The sequence below is a fragment of the Hemiscyllium ocellatum genome, chromosome 28 (assembly GCF_020745735.1).
Source record: "Hemiscyllium ocellatum isolate sHemOce1 chromosome 28, sHemOce1.pat.X.cur, whole genome shotgun sequence".
Taxonomy (NCBI): domain Eukaryota; kingdom Metazoa; phylum Chordata; class Chondrichthyes; order Orectolobiformes; family Hemiscylliidae; genus Hemiscyllium; species Hemiscyllium ocellatum.
The window spans coordinates 15,787,191-15,806,656 of NC_083428.1; the positions used below are offsets into that span (position 1 = coordinate 15,787,191).

Here is a 19,466-nt window from a genome sequence, read left to right on the forward strand (position 1 = left end):
TCATTACCCATGGGGATGGCCTTAACCAGGACCTTGGCTTCATGTTACACTACAGGTGACCCCACACACACACACACACCCCCCAACACTTCAAACACAAGCTCTCTCTCATACACATGCACCTCTTACAGACTTATATCCCTTTCCACTTTCACTCACACAAATGTACACACACTCACACAGACACTCATACCCCACCCCGCGCACACCCGCCCACATATACAAGTTTGTGGGGTGAATTTGTACTTGCAGAATTACATTTTATTTTGCTCAAAAGCTGCATGAATCCATATAAGATTCTGTAAATCCCTTTTTTAGAAATAGAATCCGTCTGAACATTGGGGCACTGACAGCCTCACACAGGACACCTCACACCTTCAATACATTATCTGGGCCAAAATGGCACCTATTGTTAAAGTTCACTTGAGAATGTAACTTTAAAAATGTTCTAGGATTACATATGAAAAAACTGAAATCAACTTGGCCATTCTAAAAGATGAGAGATTTAACATACAATCCAGGTCATTCTAAGAGATGAGAGATTTAACAAACAATTCAGGTCTTTTTCAATATATAATCTCAGTTACATCACACTGTAGACTTTTGCTATAAATTCTGTCTTACGATCTTATACTTAACAACTAACTGATGGAGTAGTGGTCCGAAAGCTAGTGCTTCCAAATAAACCTTTTGGACTATAACCTGGTGTTGTGTGATTTTTAACTTCATCAATGATGGCTCAAAAATCCTAGAATTCTCAACATAATAGCACAGAGGTACATCTTCATCACACAGATTTCAGCACTTCGAGAAAGAGATCACCACCCAAGATGGGACACAAATGTTGGTTCTGTGACAAAAACATGCATCTAATGTACAACTGAGCAAATTTTTAAACAAAGGAATTCTAAATTTGTTTAGGTAGTTGTATGATTGAGTGAAATAAAAAGTATAGTGGACTTACTCCACAAATTCAATTGAAGAAAAATGGAACTAAAGCCAGTCTTTATCCACTTTTCTTTATGTACAGAGTTACATTTCAAGTTTAGACATCATCACCCAACAACTATTTTTTTGTCTGCACTAAATTACATGGGCTCAACCGAATCTTTTGTTAAGGCCCACCACCTGCATAAAATTAAATCCACCACCCGCATACAATTATAAATTAATACAGTCAGAAATCACACAACACCAGGTTATAGTCCAGTAGGTTTATTTGAAATTAGAAGCTTTTGGAGCAATGCTTCTTTGACAGATGAACCACTTCTAACAAAAGAGCAGCGCTCCAAAAGCTTGCGATTTCAAATAAACTGATTGGACTGCAACCTGGTGTCATGACTTCTGACTTTGTCCACCCCCATGCAACCTCATACCACAGTAAATAACAAGTAATATATATGAACAAACTGTAACAATGGACGAACATAAATGGGATTCTAGTTTTGAAAGTATAGCAGATGCATGACCAAACAGAAATCTAATGAATGACCAAATACCATATTTTTTGCTTTCAGATGCTGAATGGGGTGTCTATTTCTAGAATATTCTCTTCTTGTGTTTCACATTTCCAGCATTCTCGTTTTATTCTTTCACTTTGCAGGAAAAATGCAACTCTCCATCAGCCATTACAATATGTAGTATACTTTTTAACCATCTTAGCAGACTGATATTGTACTAATTCTCTTCAGTAATAATTCAATCACAAATGAGGTTAAAAATGGGCCAATTTATTGATGATCAACTTATGTTTCATTCTTTCAAATTTTCTTAAGTGACCTTTATAAGTCGCATGTCGTAAAGGGCTCATCTGGATGTTAAATATTCCTGGCCACAAGTCATTCAATAACGATAGAAAAGAAGGAAAATGGAAGGATGGAAGTTTTGGTTAAGGAGAGCATTGCAATATTGAAAAAAGATAATATTTCCTTGGACAGGAGACATTTAAGAAGATACGTGAAAGTTGTTTTCAAAATCATGAGGGGTTTGCACCACTAGATAGTGAGAAACTATTCCTACTGGGAAACTGATCAAAAGCCAGGGGTTTGTAAATATTTTCCTAAGAAAGCAAATGCAGAGTGAGAAATAAAGTATTCCACCACAAGTCATTAGGATATGGAATGCAGTGTCTGGAAGTGAGGTAGGGGAACACTAAATTGAGCATTATATTTAAATGAGAAACATGTGGGGTTACGGGGAAAAAGGCAAGGAGTTTGTCACCAAGTGAAAATGCACAGAGTGCCACTTTAGATAAAATGGGCCAAATAGCCTCCTCCTGTCTTGTAACAATTCTATGGGATTGCAGTAGTTAATATTGTTTTACGAGACTGCACACAGGATGTTATTTGCTAAAGCTCATTTAAGTAGACATTTAAAAAACTGAAGGAATTTGAAAGTACTAATGCACATTCCTTTAGGTTGCAAGACATATTCCCCTCTCATAAAATGTAAATGGAACAAAACACAGGTCATAAATCTATAATTAGGAACCATAATATGCAGCAATAAATAACAGATTAGTAAATTAGAGCAATCTCTACCCCGTCATTCAAAAACCTTTTAAAGATACAATATTATAGTCTTAATACTCTTCCAAAACTCTCTATTTATTACCTTCTAACCATACTGGTATCATTAAAACTTCTCTTACAAATCTTCATGAGCAAAACAGCACTTTTTACAAAAAGAATAACAACTAATACCATTTGATGAAATACATCTTTCCACTTATCTGGTAGATTGCTAAAACAAGATAAAATTTGACATAGAAAACAACTGCATAATTAGATTCTTCCATAACTTTTTTTTGTTCTGTCGTGCTGTGGAGACCAAGTGATGTCTTACTGACATCCAAACAATCAGTACATCTGAACAAAAACAACTACATAGCTATAGCTGCTTAGTTCTGTTAATGTATAATTCAGTACCCCTATCACCTATAGTTCAGGTGATGGCACACTCACATCTTCAAGAAGTTGTGGATTTAATTGAGACTTCAGGGACTTCAACCAAAATTTAGGCTGACACTCCATTGCAATACTTGCACTGTCAAAGGTGCCATCTTTTAAACGGGATGTTAAATCTAAATCTGCCTACTCTTTCTGATGTACCGAAGAGATCCCGCAATACTATTTCTAAGAGGAGGAACAAATTAATCCCTGGCATCCTAGTAAATATTCATCTCTCAGTCAAGATCACTGAGAAAAACAACTTATCTTACTGTTGAATTGTTTTCTGTAACGACTTGCAGTATGCAAATTTTCTACTATATTTCTGACATTTCCTACCCCACAGCTCCAAAAATATTTAAATGGCTGCAAATTACTTCAGGAAATCCTGTGATCATGTATTGAGTCGTATAATCATAGAGATGTACAACATGGAAATAGACCCTTCGGTCCAATTCGTCCATGCCGACCAGATATCCCAACTCAATCTAGTCCCAACTGCCAACATAACTGTAAGCCTTTCTTTCTTCTCCATAAGCATTTACACAGCCACTTCATGAAAAAATACAAATTCAAGATAACCAGACAGGTGTTGGCTCCAACCAACTTAAGTACAATTGAGTGCACATTGTTCAAAATAACAATACAAAATTTACCCAAATACTAAAAAAAATCATGACTTTGTGCCTCACCTGCTTGTTACTGCGAAAGCTGTACATGTGATACAAGACTGGGATAAATTTCCTCTCTTGACTTGGGCTTTGGGTGTTCATGGGGATTTTAATTTCATGAACCATTAGATCTACGAGATGAGTTCCCAAATCTATGATCAGAAAATGTGGCCAGGGAGAATCTTCACCTAATAGCGAAAGACCTAAATTCATCTCTTTTTCTACTTTCACCATGTGCTCACGAGGCAGGAAGTTGTTCAGCTAGAATCAAAACACAGTTTATAATTAAATGCTTTTACCACATATAAATAATCACTGGCTTGCAAAAAAAATTATAGCTTTTCTAAGTGTTCATTCCATGCTGTGCAATCATATTAAATCAAGATCAAAAGAACGTTGAATATGCCATTCTAATGCCTTCACAATTAACTGTTTATACATTCTTGAAATTTCAAGAAATTATTAATTTATATGTTACTCTCTCCGTTCCTCCACTATAGTTTAGCATCTTGATTTGAGATCATATTCTCTACTCTTTGTTATCCTTTCTAAAGAACATTTCATACACTTCTGCATTAAATTGTGTCTGCCACCAATCTGTGTTTGTTTGAAGTCTTTTACAGTCGGCCTTACACTTTTCCATATCACTACTTTTGCTAACAGAAAGAAAAAAAATCTGTTTGATCCAGAACTGATATTGTTGAAATATCTCAAGGGAAAAGTTGGTCCTACCACTGGTCCCGAAGTGCAGAGCAAACCTTTTCTAATTCAAGGAACATTCATTAGCCTTAATCATTTGTCTCACGTTTATCAACCAACTTACCAGTCATGCATTTTCTCTTATGTTTCTAAACCTTTGTAGTATGATAGGACTATTTACACTAAGTTTACTCACGCAAATAAAACCAGTATTGTTTTCATCACCCAGAGTGGATTATTTTTCCATTGCTGCTTTTTTTTAAGATTACTTATAGTGTGGACACAGGCCCTTCGGCCCAACAAGTCCACACCGACCCGCCGAGGCGTATACCACCCAGACCCATACCCCTACATTTACCCCTTCACCTAGCACTATGGGCAATTTAGCATGGCCAATGCACCTAACCTGCACATTTTTGGATTGTGGGAGGAAACCAGAGCACCCGGAGGAAACCCATGCAGATAAGGGGGGAATGTGCAAACTCCACACAGAGAGTCGCCTGAGGCGGGAATTGAACCCGGGTCTCTAGCGCTGTGAGGCAGCAGTGCTAACCACTGTGCCACCGTGCCGCCCATAATGGGTCGGTTTGTAAGTTCTGTTGTTCCTACTTATTATCAGCTGAGCTTTCCAAAATGTTTTAAAATATTCTGATTGTTACCATATGCAACAGCAAGACTCAAAACCGATAAATGCTTGAATGTTACTAAAAGATGATAAGAAATCTAAACCGTTATAGATCATACTGATTCAAATATTAAATCCATTCTTAATTAGGATTATTGAGAAATCTACGAGCAGAAGTGCTGGACAAAATCTTAATGTAATGAGTTATACACGAAGGTGACACTTTTAAGTTGTGCTTTCAACTTCATAATTGTGGAAAATATCCAGACAGTATGCTAGAGATCAGGCCAGACTCCCTGAAAATATTTTAAGAACATAGCCTAGGCACTAACATTTTCTTATTTTAAAGGTAAATGTGAACTGCTTGTTCCAAATATGATGCAACTAGTCAAACCACTCAGTTTTAAGCAAAACAGAATTTATTTGAACACTGCAGTTGAAACACGAACAAGAGAAAGCAGAATTTGGAATAACTTAACTATTGGAAAACTTCAACTTGATACAGCAATTTAACTAATTAATGTTCTAATATAGTAACATCCCATAAACACCCCTTGGTAAAAAGGTAAATTCAAACACAGATTCTTACAGGCAGGAGGGAACCACTTCCAGAGAGAGATTTCAGAATAGTCGGAAGAGTTCTTTGCTGAAGCTTGCAACTCCCCTGGTCTCTCACATCTTGTGACTGCTACAGCTAAAACAAACTAAACAAAACTTGAACTGGGAGAACTGGCCGTTCCCTTTCCATTGCTAACTAGACATTTCGGCGCCTCTGCCTGAACAACCTTGCTTCAAAATAACCAAGGGCAAAAATAACCTTCTTGAAGTGACAGTATTGACACAAGTATTTCAAAATATCTTTGGTTTTGGTTCGCAGATCCGAATGCAAATGTCATATAGATGAATGTTACTAATGTATAATCATTAATAAACCAGCTAGATGCCAACTTAAGAGTTGTTAACAAAATTAGAAAAGAAAGAATTGTATTTATTCTTATTTAAAATAATTAAACTAGAAACAAAACATTAATTTAGCATTACCTCCGTATCCTTTGCCAACAGTTCGATGTAGGCATAGTAAATTTGTTTAATCTTATCTACCATTTCATTTTTGATCTTCTTCCGTATGGAATACTTGTTGTAGACTCTGTTACCCAATTCCTTAGCAATTGTCAGTAATGCTTCACCATTTGGCGGGATATTTGCAATAGACTGAGAGGTGGAACGTAAAATATTAAATCAGTTTTAATATTACACACTGATCAAGAATCATCATTTCATAAAGTCCAAAACAGAAACAGCATATGATGGGAATACTCCCCAGGTGTGTCAGCATCTGCATGTAAAGGAAGAGTTACTATTTCAAGTCATCAGCACTTTGTTTTTATGTCAGATTTATACCAGCATCTGCTGCATTTTGCTTAAAGGGCAAAATGACTGCCTTAAACAATGCTTTTTGTGTTGCATTCATTCATAATATTGCAAACATTTTATTCATAACATTTGTAAATAATAGAAAAATCTGTAACCCTTAGGTGATCCCTCATCACCTGTGCCTACACAGTTCCATCATATTTTAGCCATGTCTGTACAGTTAACATTGAGAGGGGTTAGCTTAAGGGACCATCTGATACATTTTCAGAACATAACACAGAAATTACGTGGAGGAAAGCAATCGTGACAATATAGATTGTTCTGTTATAATGCGTATTTCAATAATGCAAATCCACTATAACACAATTAACGAGTTGGGGACACTGTTTCTAAAGCACGAACTGGTTATAATGTGATTCAGGCCCCATTAATTTAAATGGTGCTGCTATTATGCAATTTTCTTATACAAATTTCTTATACAATGGGATTGCATGAGAATGGAGCTAGCATGCTATAGCAGAACCGACTAAAACAAACAATTCTTTTGCATCAATATGAAGTAGTTTTGAATGTGCGTTGATGAGAAACTGGTGAACTCAGGAGTCAGATCAGTCTGTTAAATTCACAAGTTCATCAAAAAGGAAAGATATTGTGGTGCATTGGCAGCATCCCTATGCCCGAGTCAGAAGGTCTAGACTCCAATTCCACCTCAGGATGCGATGGCCACAAGGTGGTGTCATAAAATGGCTTATGAACAAATAAAAACCACCTTCTGGAAGCAGTGTAGCCCTGTTTAGCGACAAAACAGATGGTCTGCAATAGAGGGATCAAGAATGGCGAAGTTGGTAGGAAGGGTACGAATGCTGGAACAAAGATGGAACTATGTGTCACCACTGAAAGGTAAGTTTACATTTATTGATTATGTCACCAAGAGGGAGCAAAGAATTGGAGGAGACCTTTGGTAGATTGAGTTGCTCTGAAAGTGACCACGTAGAAGCAAAAGGTGTTAATTAAGACAGATAAGACATCTATCAAGAGAAGGTGGTACAGTGGAGATGGTGTATGTAGGAAGATATATTTGCCATCCATATTGGATTGCTGAGAGCTCAAGATGCACTTGAGAAAATGTGATTCAGTTTCATGCAGAATGTCATTGGTTACTTGAACCCTTATCAAGAGAAAAGTTTAAAGCCAAATTTAAAATGATTGTCTACAAACCATTTTTGCTGCTAGACACAGAAACATTTGTACTGTGAACATTCAGATCACAATTTATTATCCTAAAAGTAGCACATTGGAACAAAAGAAATGGGTTGTGGGAATACAGGTCTTAGGAGCAGGAGTTTGCCATTTGTCCTTTCATGCTTGCTCTACCATTTGAAAAGACCAGGACTAATCTGGTTGTGGTCTTAATTCCATATTCCTATCAACCTGATAACCTTTAGCTTCCTTGTCTATCAAAAATGTATGTAACTCAGTCTTGAATAAATTTGGTGACCCAGCTTCCACTGTTTTCTAGGAGCAAAATAACCACATACTAATGCCCCAAGAGAAAAGTAACTTATCAGCTCTGTCTGAGAAGGGACAGCACTTATTCTTAAAATGTGTCCCTTAGTTCAAGTCTCCAACTCAAAAAGGAACATCCTCCCAATATCCATTTTATAGCGCTCTCATTCTTCTGAATTCCAATATGTAGCTCCAACTTATTCACCTGTTTTAACTTTGGATTCCATCAAACCCTTTGTCAAGCTTGAGCTTCTGTGTTACAAGATTTGTAAACATGTAGTTGGTCCCCCAACTTTGAATATATGATTCTAGTTTCTGAACTGCTGATATGGGTTCAAGTAGCCAATGACACTCTGCGTGAAGGTGAATCGCATTTTCTCTTCATAGATTTCTTACCTGTCCTTAATTAATACTTTCTGCTTCCATTTGGTTACTTTCAGAGCAACTCACTTACCCAAGGCACCCGCTAAATTCCTTGCTCCCACTTGGTGACAATCAATAAATGTAGACTTACCTTTCAGTGGTGATATGTAGTTCCATCGCTCTACCAACACTTATATCCTTCCTATCAACTTCTTCGTTCCTGACCGCCTGTTTTGTTGTCTAACAAGACAGTTTGCTCAGTTACGTTAGATCTCAAATCAATTCAGGTTAGAGGCATTTCCAGCTCCTGCTTGAATTGATTTGAGACAAAAGTGAGGACTGCAGATGCTGCAAATCAGAGTCGAGTTTAGAGTGGTACTGGAAAAGCACAGAAGGTCAGGCAGCATGAGAGGAGCAGGAAAATCGACGCTTCAGGAAAAAGCCTTTCATCAGGAATGTCGATTTTCCTGCTCCTCGGATGTTGCCTGACCTGCTGTGCTTTTCCAGTCCCACTCTAAACTAGACTCCGATTTGCAGCATCTGCAGTCCTCACTTTTGTCTCAAATCAATTCATGCAGGAGCTTTAAATGCCTGAAAATGTTCACTCAACTTAAATAGTCAATTTAAACATCAATGTGAATCTTTGGCTTCACGGCCAGATCTATACCAAAACTTACTTTCAATTCCAACTAACGTATTTCAAACTAACTTCTATCTTTTCAAAAACACGGATAAAGAAAAAGCCAGGAAACACTCGATACTCAATATTTGAAATTAATTCTGATTTGGAACACAGATACGTCAAAGCTATTAATTAACCTTCAAAGTGCTAAAATGAATTCAATGCATTAATGATTTATGAAAGTGGTCACAGCTCTGTCATCCATACCTGTATCATTATATCTACATATTCCTTATCATCCAGCAGGCAGAGATAAGGATAGAGATTCATTTTCCAGGAACAACTTCGGTCACCAGCCAAGTGAAACTTGAACTCACGAAATGCCTGCAGTAGAGATTTATGCCACTTGGCACGTAAATCTGCCAAACGGTTACGCTGAATCGAAACAAAATACATTCTGTTAGTGATAATCAAATATAATAAATAATGATTTGGAGAGTGTGGTGCTGGTAAAGCTCAGCCGGTCAGGCAGCATCCGTGAAGCAGGAGAATTGACGTTTCGAGCACAAGCTCTCCATCAGGAATTCCTGATGAAGAGCTTATGTTTGAAATGTCAATTCTCCTGATTCTTGGATGCTGCCTGACAGGCTATGCTTTTCCAGCACCACATTCTTCAACTCTGGCCTGCAGCATCTGCAGTGCTCACTTTCTTCCCTATAATAAATAATGGTTGAATGCATGTCACTTTATTTAAAAGCAGTATCCTTCTGACGCAATTGCACTAGATACCACACAGATTTAAAGCCCTTAGGAAAATTTCATATTTCTTTCCCAAGTCACAAAGTAGACAGAATACTATTTAAAAGCCTATAAAATACAATTTAAAAGATTATCTAAGACTATAAACTATTAATTAGAATAATTAAAATAATTATCTAATAAAGTATGAATTACAAGTCACTATGATAGACTGTACAAGGTAATATAGAAGATAAGATCATACAAATACAAACATGGCTTTTTAAAATGTGGAAAACATTAACGGATTTCTGAGATTTCTTCACTTGATATTTTGTGACCCCATGCCATTCTTAAGACAAGTACCAAAAGAAGTCAGGGCTGGAAAACCAGGTACAGCATCTTTGTCAATGGCAGCTAACAGTACCAGACAGAATAAATATTTATGACCATCATTAATAACAACCAGCAAAGGCACTTAGGAGATCTTGTCTTCGACCTTAGCAGAAGAGACCATGATCAGAGTTAAAAAGATACACAAAATAACTTCGATTTTATTGCTTTATACTATGTGCTTACATACAAGAAGATAAGTACCATTCTTTTCATTTTCTCTGTAATGGGTTTTGTTGCTTCAACAGAGCTAATAGAAATGGTATCCTCTTGCTCCCTGCTCAGTTGTCGATCAAATCTCTCCTTTAGTTGTTCCAAACACAGATGCAATTTGGGATATTTAATAGGCTCAATCTGAAATGAAACAAGATGCTTCATGTACATAACTACTAGCAATTTGTCAGATAGTGATAGCCTAGTGATTATTGCAGTACTTACTCAGAGATAGTTAAGTTCAAATCCCTCAAGGCTAATTTGTTAAACTGAATTCAAAAAACCTGACAACCTGTAGGGCGGAACAGAAATTTACCATCAAAGTAGCAGAATTGTAAAAACCCAACTAGTTCTGTAATGCACTTGAGGAATGGAATCTGAGCTACATATGGTTCCATACTAGGTGAGTGACTCTCAGTATTCTCAAGCCATATGCAGTTGGAGAATAAATACAGTCTCACCAGACTTTGAGTACGTCCAAAACTCCTGGGCTTAAATACAAATACAAGTATTTGTTGGCTTAATGCTAATCAACATACTGAACCACCACTGAGCACCGTGTCCTCTTTCAAGCCTTCCATAATTACCCAAGTTCTTCAAAAGAATAGTCTTGTCCCCTTCCTCTTCTAAAAACTAATAGACAATCTCCAACTTTTTCACTGGGGCTCTGGAGGCTGTGAGGCTACTGTCTCATCCACAGAAATGAGGGCACTCTAGACAAAAGTCAACAACATTCCTGTGCAACTATGATAGAAGATTAGCATTCCTCTGGATTGCTGATTTGATTATTATTGCCAACTGGAATACCAACCTCAGAGTCTAAACATCACCATCACCACTGTTTAAGTATTGGGAGCTCTAAATTTGAAAAGTTAATCAGCTATCTTCAATTTTGGCTAAAGTTAAAAATCATTTAACACCAGGTTGTTCAATGTATCATTTTAATTGCATGACTCTGTGATCATTTGTTATAAATTCTGTGTCTTATGATCCTGCCGCACTAGTCACCTGAAGCAGCAGTGGCGCTATGAAAGCTAGTACTTCCAAATAAACCTGTTGGGACTATAACCCAGTGTCGTGTGATTTTTAACTTTGTCCACTCCAGTCCAACACCGGCACCCCTACATCATTATATTTTGGCAATGGTATTTTTTAATGCGACCAATACTATCTCTATAATTATAAATTGTAGATATAGTTCACACCTTGCAAATAACTTATACAACAATTGAACCAACTATTATACTATACAGTACAGTACTGTAAACTGACATCTTTGTATGTCAAACGTCAGATCACAGAATGAAATTCGACTTGATAGATCATGTGTTTAATTCTTATTTTAGGTCGTCAATGTGTGATTAGCCACAAACATATTCACACAAGACTGCAGATGCTTCCTTTACAACAGAACATATATTTACACACAAAATATATTAAATAAACCAAGTGATGTGGATAAAGAAGAGTTCAAGACCTCAAATGGCAAAATTACATCTTGTTTCTTAATATTTTCCATGATAGAGACCCAAGTCCAAAGAAATTACACTCCTGTCTCAACTATAAATTTCTACTTAAATGACATGGACCAGTTTCTTTTCCATGGAAACAGAGACAATTCTTTGATTCCTTTTTGAATCTCTGGATATTTCACAATTCTGAGGGCTTTAAACTTTCTCATTTTTAATAATTTGAAGACTTGCACTCAAATTCTCCTAGCTTGGAAGCTTCACTGTCTATAAAACATTGTCACTGAGGTGACTGATGCCCCTGACTTGAACTGAAAAAAGTTAACAAAAGACTGACTTCATAGAACAAATGCAATGCTGTCCCTCATACCTTTGAATAAAAGTGCTTCACTAATGGAGATTGGCAAATCTCCACTTCAGGTTCAGGTTGGAGCTGGAATTCAGGATCTACAGCCCAAATGGCTTTCATTATCATCTCTCTTTCATCTTTATGGAACACACAATTCTTAAACAAGTCTTGTATTGTGAAGCCGTCTTCCTTTAACTGTTGAAAGCATCTAGGAAAATAAATTGGAAATGTTAAAATATGTTGCACAAATGTTTAATCTTCCCAAACAATAGGAGATTTTCCTTGCATGTACAATGTTGTCCAACGCATCATATCCTGGAGATAGTACAGTAATTACTCACTCTTCATAATTTACTAAATACCTCCTTACCAGCAGGGGGAAAAATAATTAAGAAAACATAAACACTTAATCATTTCTATTCAAACAAGGGCAGCATGGTGGCACAGTGGTTTGCACTGGTGCCTCACAGCACTAAGCGATCCAGGTTCGATTCCAGCCTTGGGTGACTACCTGCATGGAGTTTGCACATTCTCCTTGTGTCTGAGTGGGTTTCCACTAGGTGTGCTGTCAAACTCACTGCAGATGGAAGACACTAAAGTCACTTGAATTGACATGCACTTCCATTTTTTAGTATTACGCTCTAACCTCAGGGGTAAAAACCCTCAGAAAAGGTTGTGGCCTGTTGAAAAAACGTTTTTTTTAAAAATGATGCATTAAGCCCTAATTACTTTTGACAGCCTTTCTGGCTATAAATAGTCAATTTAGCAATTAGGGAATGGAAACTTTTGGCATTTTGAAAAAAAACCTTTCCTTTTAATGCAATAGAATCACTTTTAAAAATAGTTAACTGCTGCAGATCCTAGAAACCTGAAATTTAAACAGGATTGAGAAACAGAGTGCAAGTTGATGACAGTTCCTCTTATCCACAGATGTCATCAGTTCAAAAATAGTTTGATTATTTCGACATCTGCCTTAAGCCTGTGTGTAGATCCAAAGCTTTATTTCATTCCCTATGAAATTAAAATGTGAAGGATAATCAGTGTTTGCTTGTTTGCTAGCTTTTAGAACATTTTAATGTGATTGGCTGCTTAATCTGCTTGATGATTGTATAAATACCAATTGTTGGCAGGAAAGTAATCAAATCATCATTGAAATAGTGAAGCCCATGTCAGAACTTTCTTTCTGTGATGAGCGGCAATCACTTTGCTGTGACCACAAAATGTTGTCCAATATAAACAGGAAGATATTTGCTCGCTGCCCTGGCAAGATTCCTCCCATTGCTAGTACAATCAAATAAATAATCATTTTATAGCTATTTGTAGCGTTGAAGCAAAGACCAAATAAAAACTGAGAGGAATAAATTTAAATAAGGAGACTTCTGTCAAGCTGAAAGTTTATAATAGCCAAGTTACATTCCTCCCCAGACGTAAACATTTCCTTCATACTGACACCCTTATTCTTCTCTTCCCTTTCTAAGTGTTAGAGCTGCCCATGGTTCTTAGCTAACATTAAATGGTTGGCTGTGGCTTTCAGTTGACAAATATGGCCATAATTGCCAGCTGAAGCAGTAATTTTAAGAGTCAGAATTGTAGTCTTCATACTCATAACAACCAGATAAAGTGTCTCATAGAAATCACAGAATAGGATTTTATTAAGAAGCAGCAAAAATGTAACCACTGTTTACAGAGACAGCTTTGATAAGGGAAGCACTGATAGAAGCCTTTCTTGCAAGCTAATTTAAAGTTTGGTATTGAATATGGAATAGAAGGAGAAAAGCTTGATTCACAGTAGTTCAGACTCTTTCAGGGATTGTAATCACTTATATGTATTCACACACATATGATAAAAAGGGTAGTTTAAATACATCTGACTTTAAGGAATTAACTATATTCCTGTGGAGTCTGCTTTGAGACAGAGTCTGTTTAACAAGGAACACTCTTGAAAAGACTTCACAATTTCCCCTTTAACCAGCTAATTCAAAGATTGTTATTTAGTAAAGATTACAAGAAAAAGCCTAATCCCACAATAATTAAGACTCTTTAGAAAATTGCCACTACGTATTATATACACCTATATAGGCACACAGAAGTTCTAAATGCAACTAACAAACTAACATGAAAGAATTTAGTAGAATTCTTATGGGCAGACAGCCTGAGACAGTAGGAAGAAAGCCTCCATCTGCTAGCAGGGGGAACTGAATAACAGAGGCAGAAATCAGCAGTACTGGAGCATGGTTGAATATGATATTGTCAAAGCCCAAGAATATATCATAAGGATTTTTGGGAAACACTGGAAGACCTGGAGTTGTCCATTATTGACAATGCAATCACACAATTACCCTGATAGGATGTGTATGTAACCAATTAATAATACAATTGGTTTGTTGTAATCAGAAGTGTGCTGAAAATAAATGTATAAAAGTTTGCATCTTTCCTTTGTTCAGTAAAAGCTTCTGGACCCCCAGAAGTTTTCTTCCCACTGGCATAACATGTTATGGACCAGAGCCCCTTAAAATATATTAAGGAGGTATCCTGGACCCCAACTTTTTCTTATATTAAAGGTAACTGTGAGGTACTGTGTTGCAGATTCAATTTGATTGGTCAAACTACTCAATGTTAAGCAAAACAATTTATTCAAACATTATAGCTAAAATACAACAAAAAGGAAGGAAGGAATTGGAATAACAACTCTACATGAAAGCTTAACAGAACAAATAGATACAGTAATTATTGCTAATTAACGGTTCCAATATTGCAACATCCCATAAATACAGTCTTGGAAAAAGGCAAATTCAGAAAACAGGTTGACTCTGATGCAGTTCTCCAGTAGCAGGCAGAGAATTTCCAGCTTATAGCCGTAACCGAGAGGGGAAAGAATAGCTTTCACTTCTTCGAGACCCTAACAGCAGTTGCAGAAAGCTAAACTAAAATCCCTGGTTCTGTAGTTGGGAGCTTGACCACAGCCATTCAGGCTGCTTCTATTGTTCCAATATTTAAAAAAAAATCTTAGGCTTTATAAATTGTTTATCTTCTCAGATTGTCAGAACACCTGCCCGCCCCCCCCCCCCCCCCCAAATTTCTTTCCAAAAGCAGGGCAAAATACACCCTTTTTTAAAAAAAAGTATTTTATTGATTAACTTTTCTTTACAAAATTATAACATTACAAAAATATAATATAAAATTATAACAATAAACCAACTACCACCCTACTCTACAGAACAAATGAAAACAAACTGACTACAGATCAATAAATAAATACCGCCACTCAGTGCAACAAAACCGAAGCTCCCAACTATCGACAGTATTAATTATTACATCCACATTTATTTGAAAGTCCTCCTCTCAGGACATCAAGTTTACTGAACCTAATCATCATGGCTAACCAAAGGCCCTAATTAAAATGGCAGACATATCTGCTTCCAGGTAATTCAACAAGGGCTGCCATGTCTTATATAAAATATTCCATCTTTTGGTACACTATATTTGCAAGAAAATCGAAAGGGTTGGGTTCAATAATTAACTTACGTTACTCCGACCAGCCCGGGTGGGGACCTCAGCACATCAGAATACTCTTCCTCGCACTAAAGTTAGGATGTTAATAAGCTTTTTCCCATGTACACCTAAGGATGCGAAGTTCAGCAACCCAAGGAGAAGGGAGATCAGGTCTACCTTAACCTCAGTCCCCAAGACCCCCTCTATTACTCATGTCACAGTGTTCCAATACCTACAAAGTTTGTGGCATAACTACTAACAAAGGGTGAGGGTATCTATGCTTAATTTACACTTAGGGTACATTGGAGATGCTCCTTCTTAAATTTTGTAAGATGGTCTTTAGCCAAATTAACCCTGTGAAGAACATACAACTGCATGGCATGTGTCCTGTTACAGATCGAGACCTTTCTCATGTTCTCACAAATGTCTTCCCATGTCTCGGAGGAATTCTCAACTCCCAACTCTTTCTCCCAGACCTCACATAGTCACTCAATATTATCCAAGGAACTACCCACAGGAGGCAGTAGGCAGAACTAACCAAGAGAGTGCTCTAGGCAAGAAGCATCCTCTTCTCTGTATTGGATCTGCAGGGGTTGGTCAACAGCATAGTTCTTTTTTGAATAAATCCCTAACCTGGAAAAATAAAAAATGTCTCTGCTAGATAATCCATACTTGCGGCTTATTTGGTCGAAGTACATCATGATCTCACCCTCAAATAAGTCACCCAGACAAGAGACTCCCCTAGTTGCCCAAAGTTTAAATCCAGGGTCCATTATCCCTGGCCAGAATCCCGGCATTCAACTATTGGGGTGAGAAAAGAGGTTTTAGATAAATTGTTCTCACTCTGCCACATTGCCCTCCATGCTTTGATGGTATTAATAACTGGATGCAGATGGTATTCTGTAACTGTCCTCATCTTATCCATAAACAACAGACTACTAAGAGGGCACTTTGCCTGGGAGGCCTCGATATCAAACCATATTGGCGTTGGATGCTCACAAGCCCAGTCACTTACAAAAGACAGAAGGGAGCTTTGTTGGTATCTCTTAATATCCAGGAAGTCCACTCCGCCCAGCCCTTGGGGTAATTGCAATTTGGCGAGTTGAATGAAGGGCCCCTGTGATGCCAAATAAAAGAACTAAACCAGCCAGTAGGTCTCCACAAGGTTTGCCTGTGAAACATCAGAGGGAGCATTCGCATGGAAAATAGCAAGTGAGGAAGGATATTAAATTTAATAAGGGCTACTCAACCTAGCCAGGATATTGGGTGACCTCCCATCTTTGAAGATCTTGTTTATTCTTGTCAAGCAAGTGAACAAAATTAGCCTAAATAACTGATCAAAGTTGGGAGCAACAAAAATAATGAAATAAAGAAAACCCCTGCAACCATTTAAAAGGAAATTGCGATTTACCTTCAATGTCAGGTATTCCCCTAAGACCCTCCCATGGGCATAGTCTCCAACTTTGCAAAATTGATCTTATATTCTGAAAAAGAATCAAATGAATTTATACATTTTATTAAATGGGGGGCAGAAACTGCCAGGTTTGGTAAGAAGAGAACATCATCTGCATATAACTTGATCTTATATGTCCTTGATCCCACATCTGGGACAGCTATGTTAGGGTCCTTACGGACTGAGTCGCTGGCAGAAGCACAATCACCAATGTAAAGAGTAGAGGTGAGAGGCGACAACCTTGCAGATTGCCCCTACTGATACTGAAATTACTGGATCTTACATCATTGGTGAGAGCCACAGCCATTAGGATCACTAAACAGGACCTCCACCCATCCGACAAAGACTTCACCTCGACCAAACCTTTCAAAGATATGGCCACTCCACCTGATCGAATGTCTTCTTGCATCTAAAGAGATCATTAATCCCTGAACCGATCAATGTTGACACACTTGGACCATATTCAGCCATCTTCTAATATCGTTGGAGTACCTGCGGCCTTTTATAAAACCCGTCTGGTCCTCCTTAACAACAGAGGGCAACACTATCTCTAATCTTAACACAAAAGTCTTGTTCAAATTTTGAAGTCCGAATTTAGTAGCCTATACTAAGTGCAATCCTCCAGGATCTATCTTTCTTGAGGATGAGACAGATATTAGCCTCTCTCAGGGATGGCAGGAGGCAGTCATAACTGTACGAATAGCTGTACATGGCCAGCACAGGCCCGGACAATATATTTATGAATTCTTTGTAGAATTCACTAGGGAGGCCATCAGGGCTGGGCGCCATCCCACTCTGGAGCTGTTTTTCTGCCTCCTGTATCCCTTGTCCTGTTAAGGGGACATGAAGAGGAGACGCCTGTTCTGAAGTCACACCTGGAAGGTCCAGGTTCTTAAAAAAAGATGATTTCATCTTAGCCAACCTATCCTCACAACGTTCCAACAGGTATAGTTCGGTGTAAAATCTCCAAAATGCAGCATTGATCTTTTTAGAGTCACAAGTAGGAATTCCAGAGCCTTCTCTGATTACTGTAGAAGATTGGGGACTGTTCTTTTTCCTGGCCAGATATTTGCCTGGCCTATCACTATGCTCAAACAGCCTTTGTTTCGCAAAAGAGAGTTCTCTCTTCGCTATCTGTGTGAGCATAGAATTCAAAGCAACCCGGAGAGCTGTGACTCGCTGTAGTTTAGTCACCGATGGCCTACCAAAATATGCCATCTCAGCTGCCTTCAACCGTGCCTTGAGCACACACCGCAGCTCTCTCGAGTAAGAGATAATTATCTCCCTAGCATTGGCCTTAGCAGTCTCCCAGAGTACAGACTGGTTGCTAACTGTACCCAATTAATGGCCAAGTACTGAATAAACTTACTGTCCTTGAGAATAAAAGGATCCATTTGTCAACGCCGTGAACCTGTCCCTCTGCCTGCAATCTTGACCTCCAAATATACTGCTGCATGATCGGAAATCACAATATCTCCAACTGTACAGGACATCACTGAATCCAGAAAAACCAAGGGGGCTAAAAACAAAGGTCAATCCCAGTATACATTTGTGCAGATTAGAAAAAAAAAGTATAGTCTGTACCCGTGCGATGGAGACAGCTCCAAACATCCATCAGTCCCAATTCCACGCATAGGTCAACCAGTTGTTTAGATTGCGGAGAGATGTTTGGGAGGCCTTTGAGCATTCTATCCACTTTGGGGTCCATGAGGTAGTTAAAATCTCCCCCATGATAGAATGCCGCGTTCCAAGGGCAATAAAATTGGAGAATGCATCGGTCAGGAATTTAAGTGCATGCGCCCGGGTGACAGTAGACATTAGAATGCCATACTCTTCACCATGTATTAAGGCTTTAAGAATTACGAATTGCCCATACTCATCTTTAATGTGACCTAATAAATGAGAGATTCTTCCAAACAAGCACAGCCACTCCCCTGCTCTTAGGGTTAAAGGTCGAAAAGAACACGCAATCAAACTCACCCTGCTGTAACTTTAGATGTTCCTTATCATCAAGGTGTGTTTCCTGCTATAGAACAACATCAATCCTCTCCCTCCTGAGACTTGAGAGTACTTTTTTTCAATTGAACGGCGAGTGACTCCCCTTAATTCCATGGTGCATTCCATTCAAAAAGACAATTAGTCATATTCCCCCGAAACGATCTTGAATCCCAGAGAGGAAGACCCCTACATACAACGCACCAACTAAATAGACTCATTGAGCCTAGAAAGTACACATACTAAAACTACATTAAGTAAAATCAAAAACTACATCTACTAAAAACCAACAATCTAAACAGAATACAAAATAGAAAAAACACCTGATAGAGGACTCTACCCCCGGCCACAGGAGATGCTTACACTACCAACAAAGAACATAACAGTGTAGTACAGGTCCTTCAGCCCGTGATGTTATGCTGATCTGTGGAACCAATCTGAAGCCTATCTATCCTACACTATCCATTTTCATCCATATGTTTGTCCAAGGACAAGTTAAATGCCATTAAAGTTGGGAAGGCCTGTAGAAAACTCCCATCAGGGTGACCTCTCCTTT

At 38.0% G+C, this 19,466-nt stretch overlaps 1 protein-coding gene across 2 annotated transcripts in view; it reads right to left on the bottom strand.

Annotated features, from left to right (window-relative positions):
- polrmt (polymerase (RNA) mitochondrial (DNA directed)) overlaps positions 1-19,466 on the bottom strand; it is a 111,279-nt gene that overhangs the window by 58,917 nt on the left and 32,896 nt on the right. For both annotated transcript variants that reach the window (XM_060846268.1, XM_060846267.1), the window contains exons 5-9: positions 11,992-12,178; positions 10,144-10,293; positions 9,076-9,243; positions 5,985-6,155; positions 3,641-3,880 (exon numbers count right to left, since the gene is read on the bottom strand). In XM_060846268.1, coding sequence (XP_060702251.1) covers positions 3,641-3,880; positions 5,985-6,155; positions 9,076-9,243; positions 10,144-10,293; positions 11,992-12,178 — 916 coding nt within the window. The remainder of the gene's footprint in view (positions 1-3,640; positions 3,881-5,984; positions 6,156-9,075; positions 9,244-10,143; positions 10,294-11,991; positions 12,179-19,466) is intronic.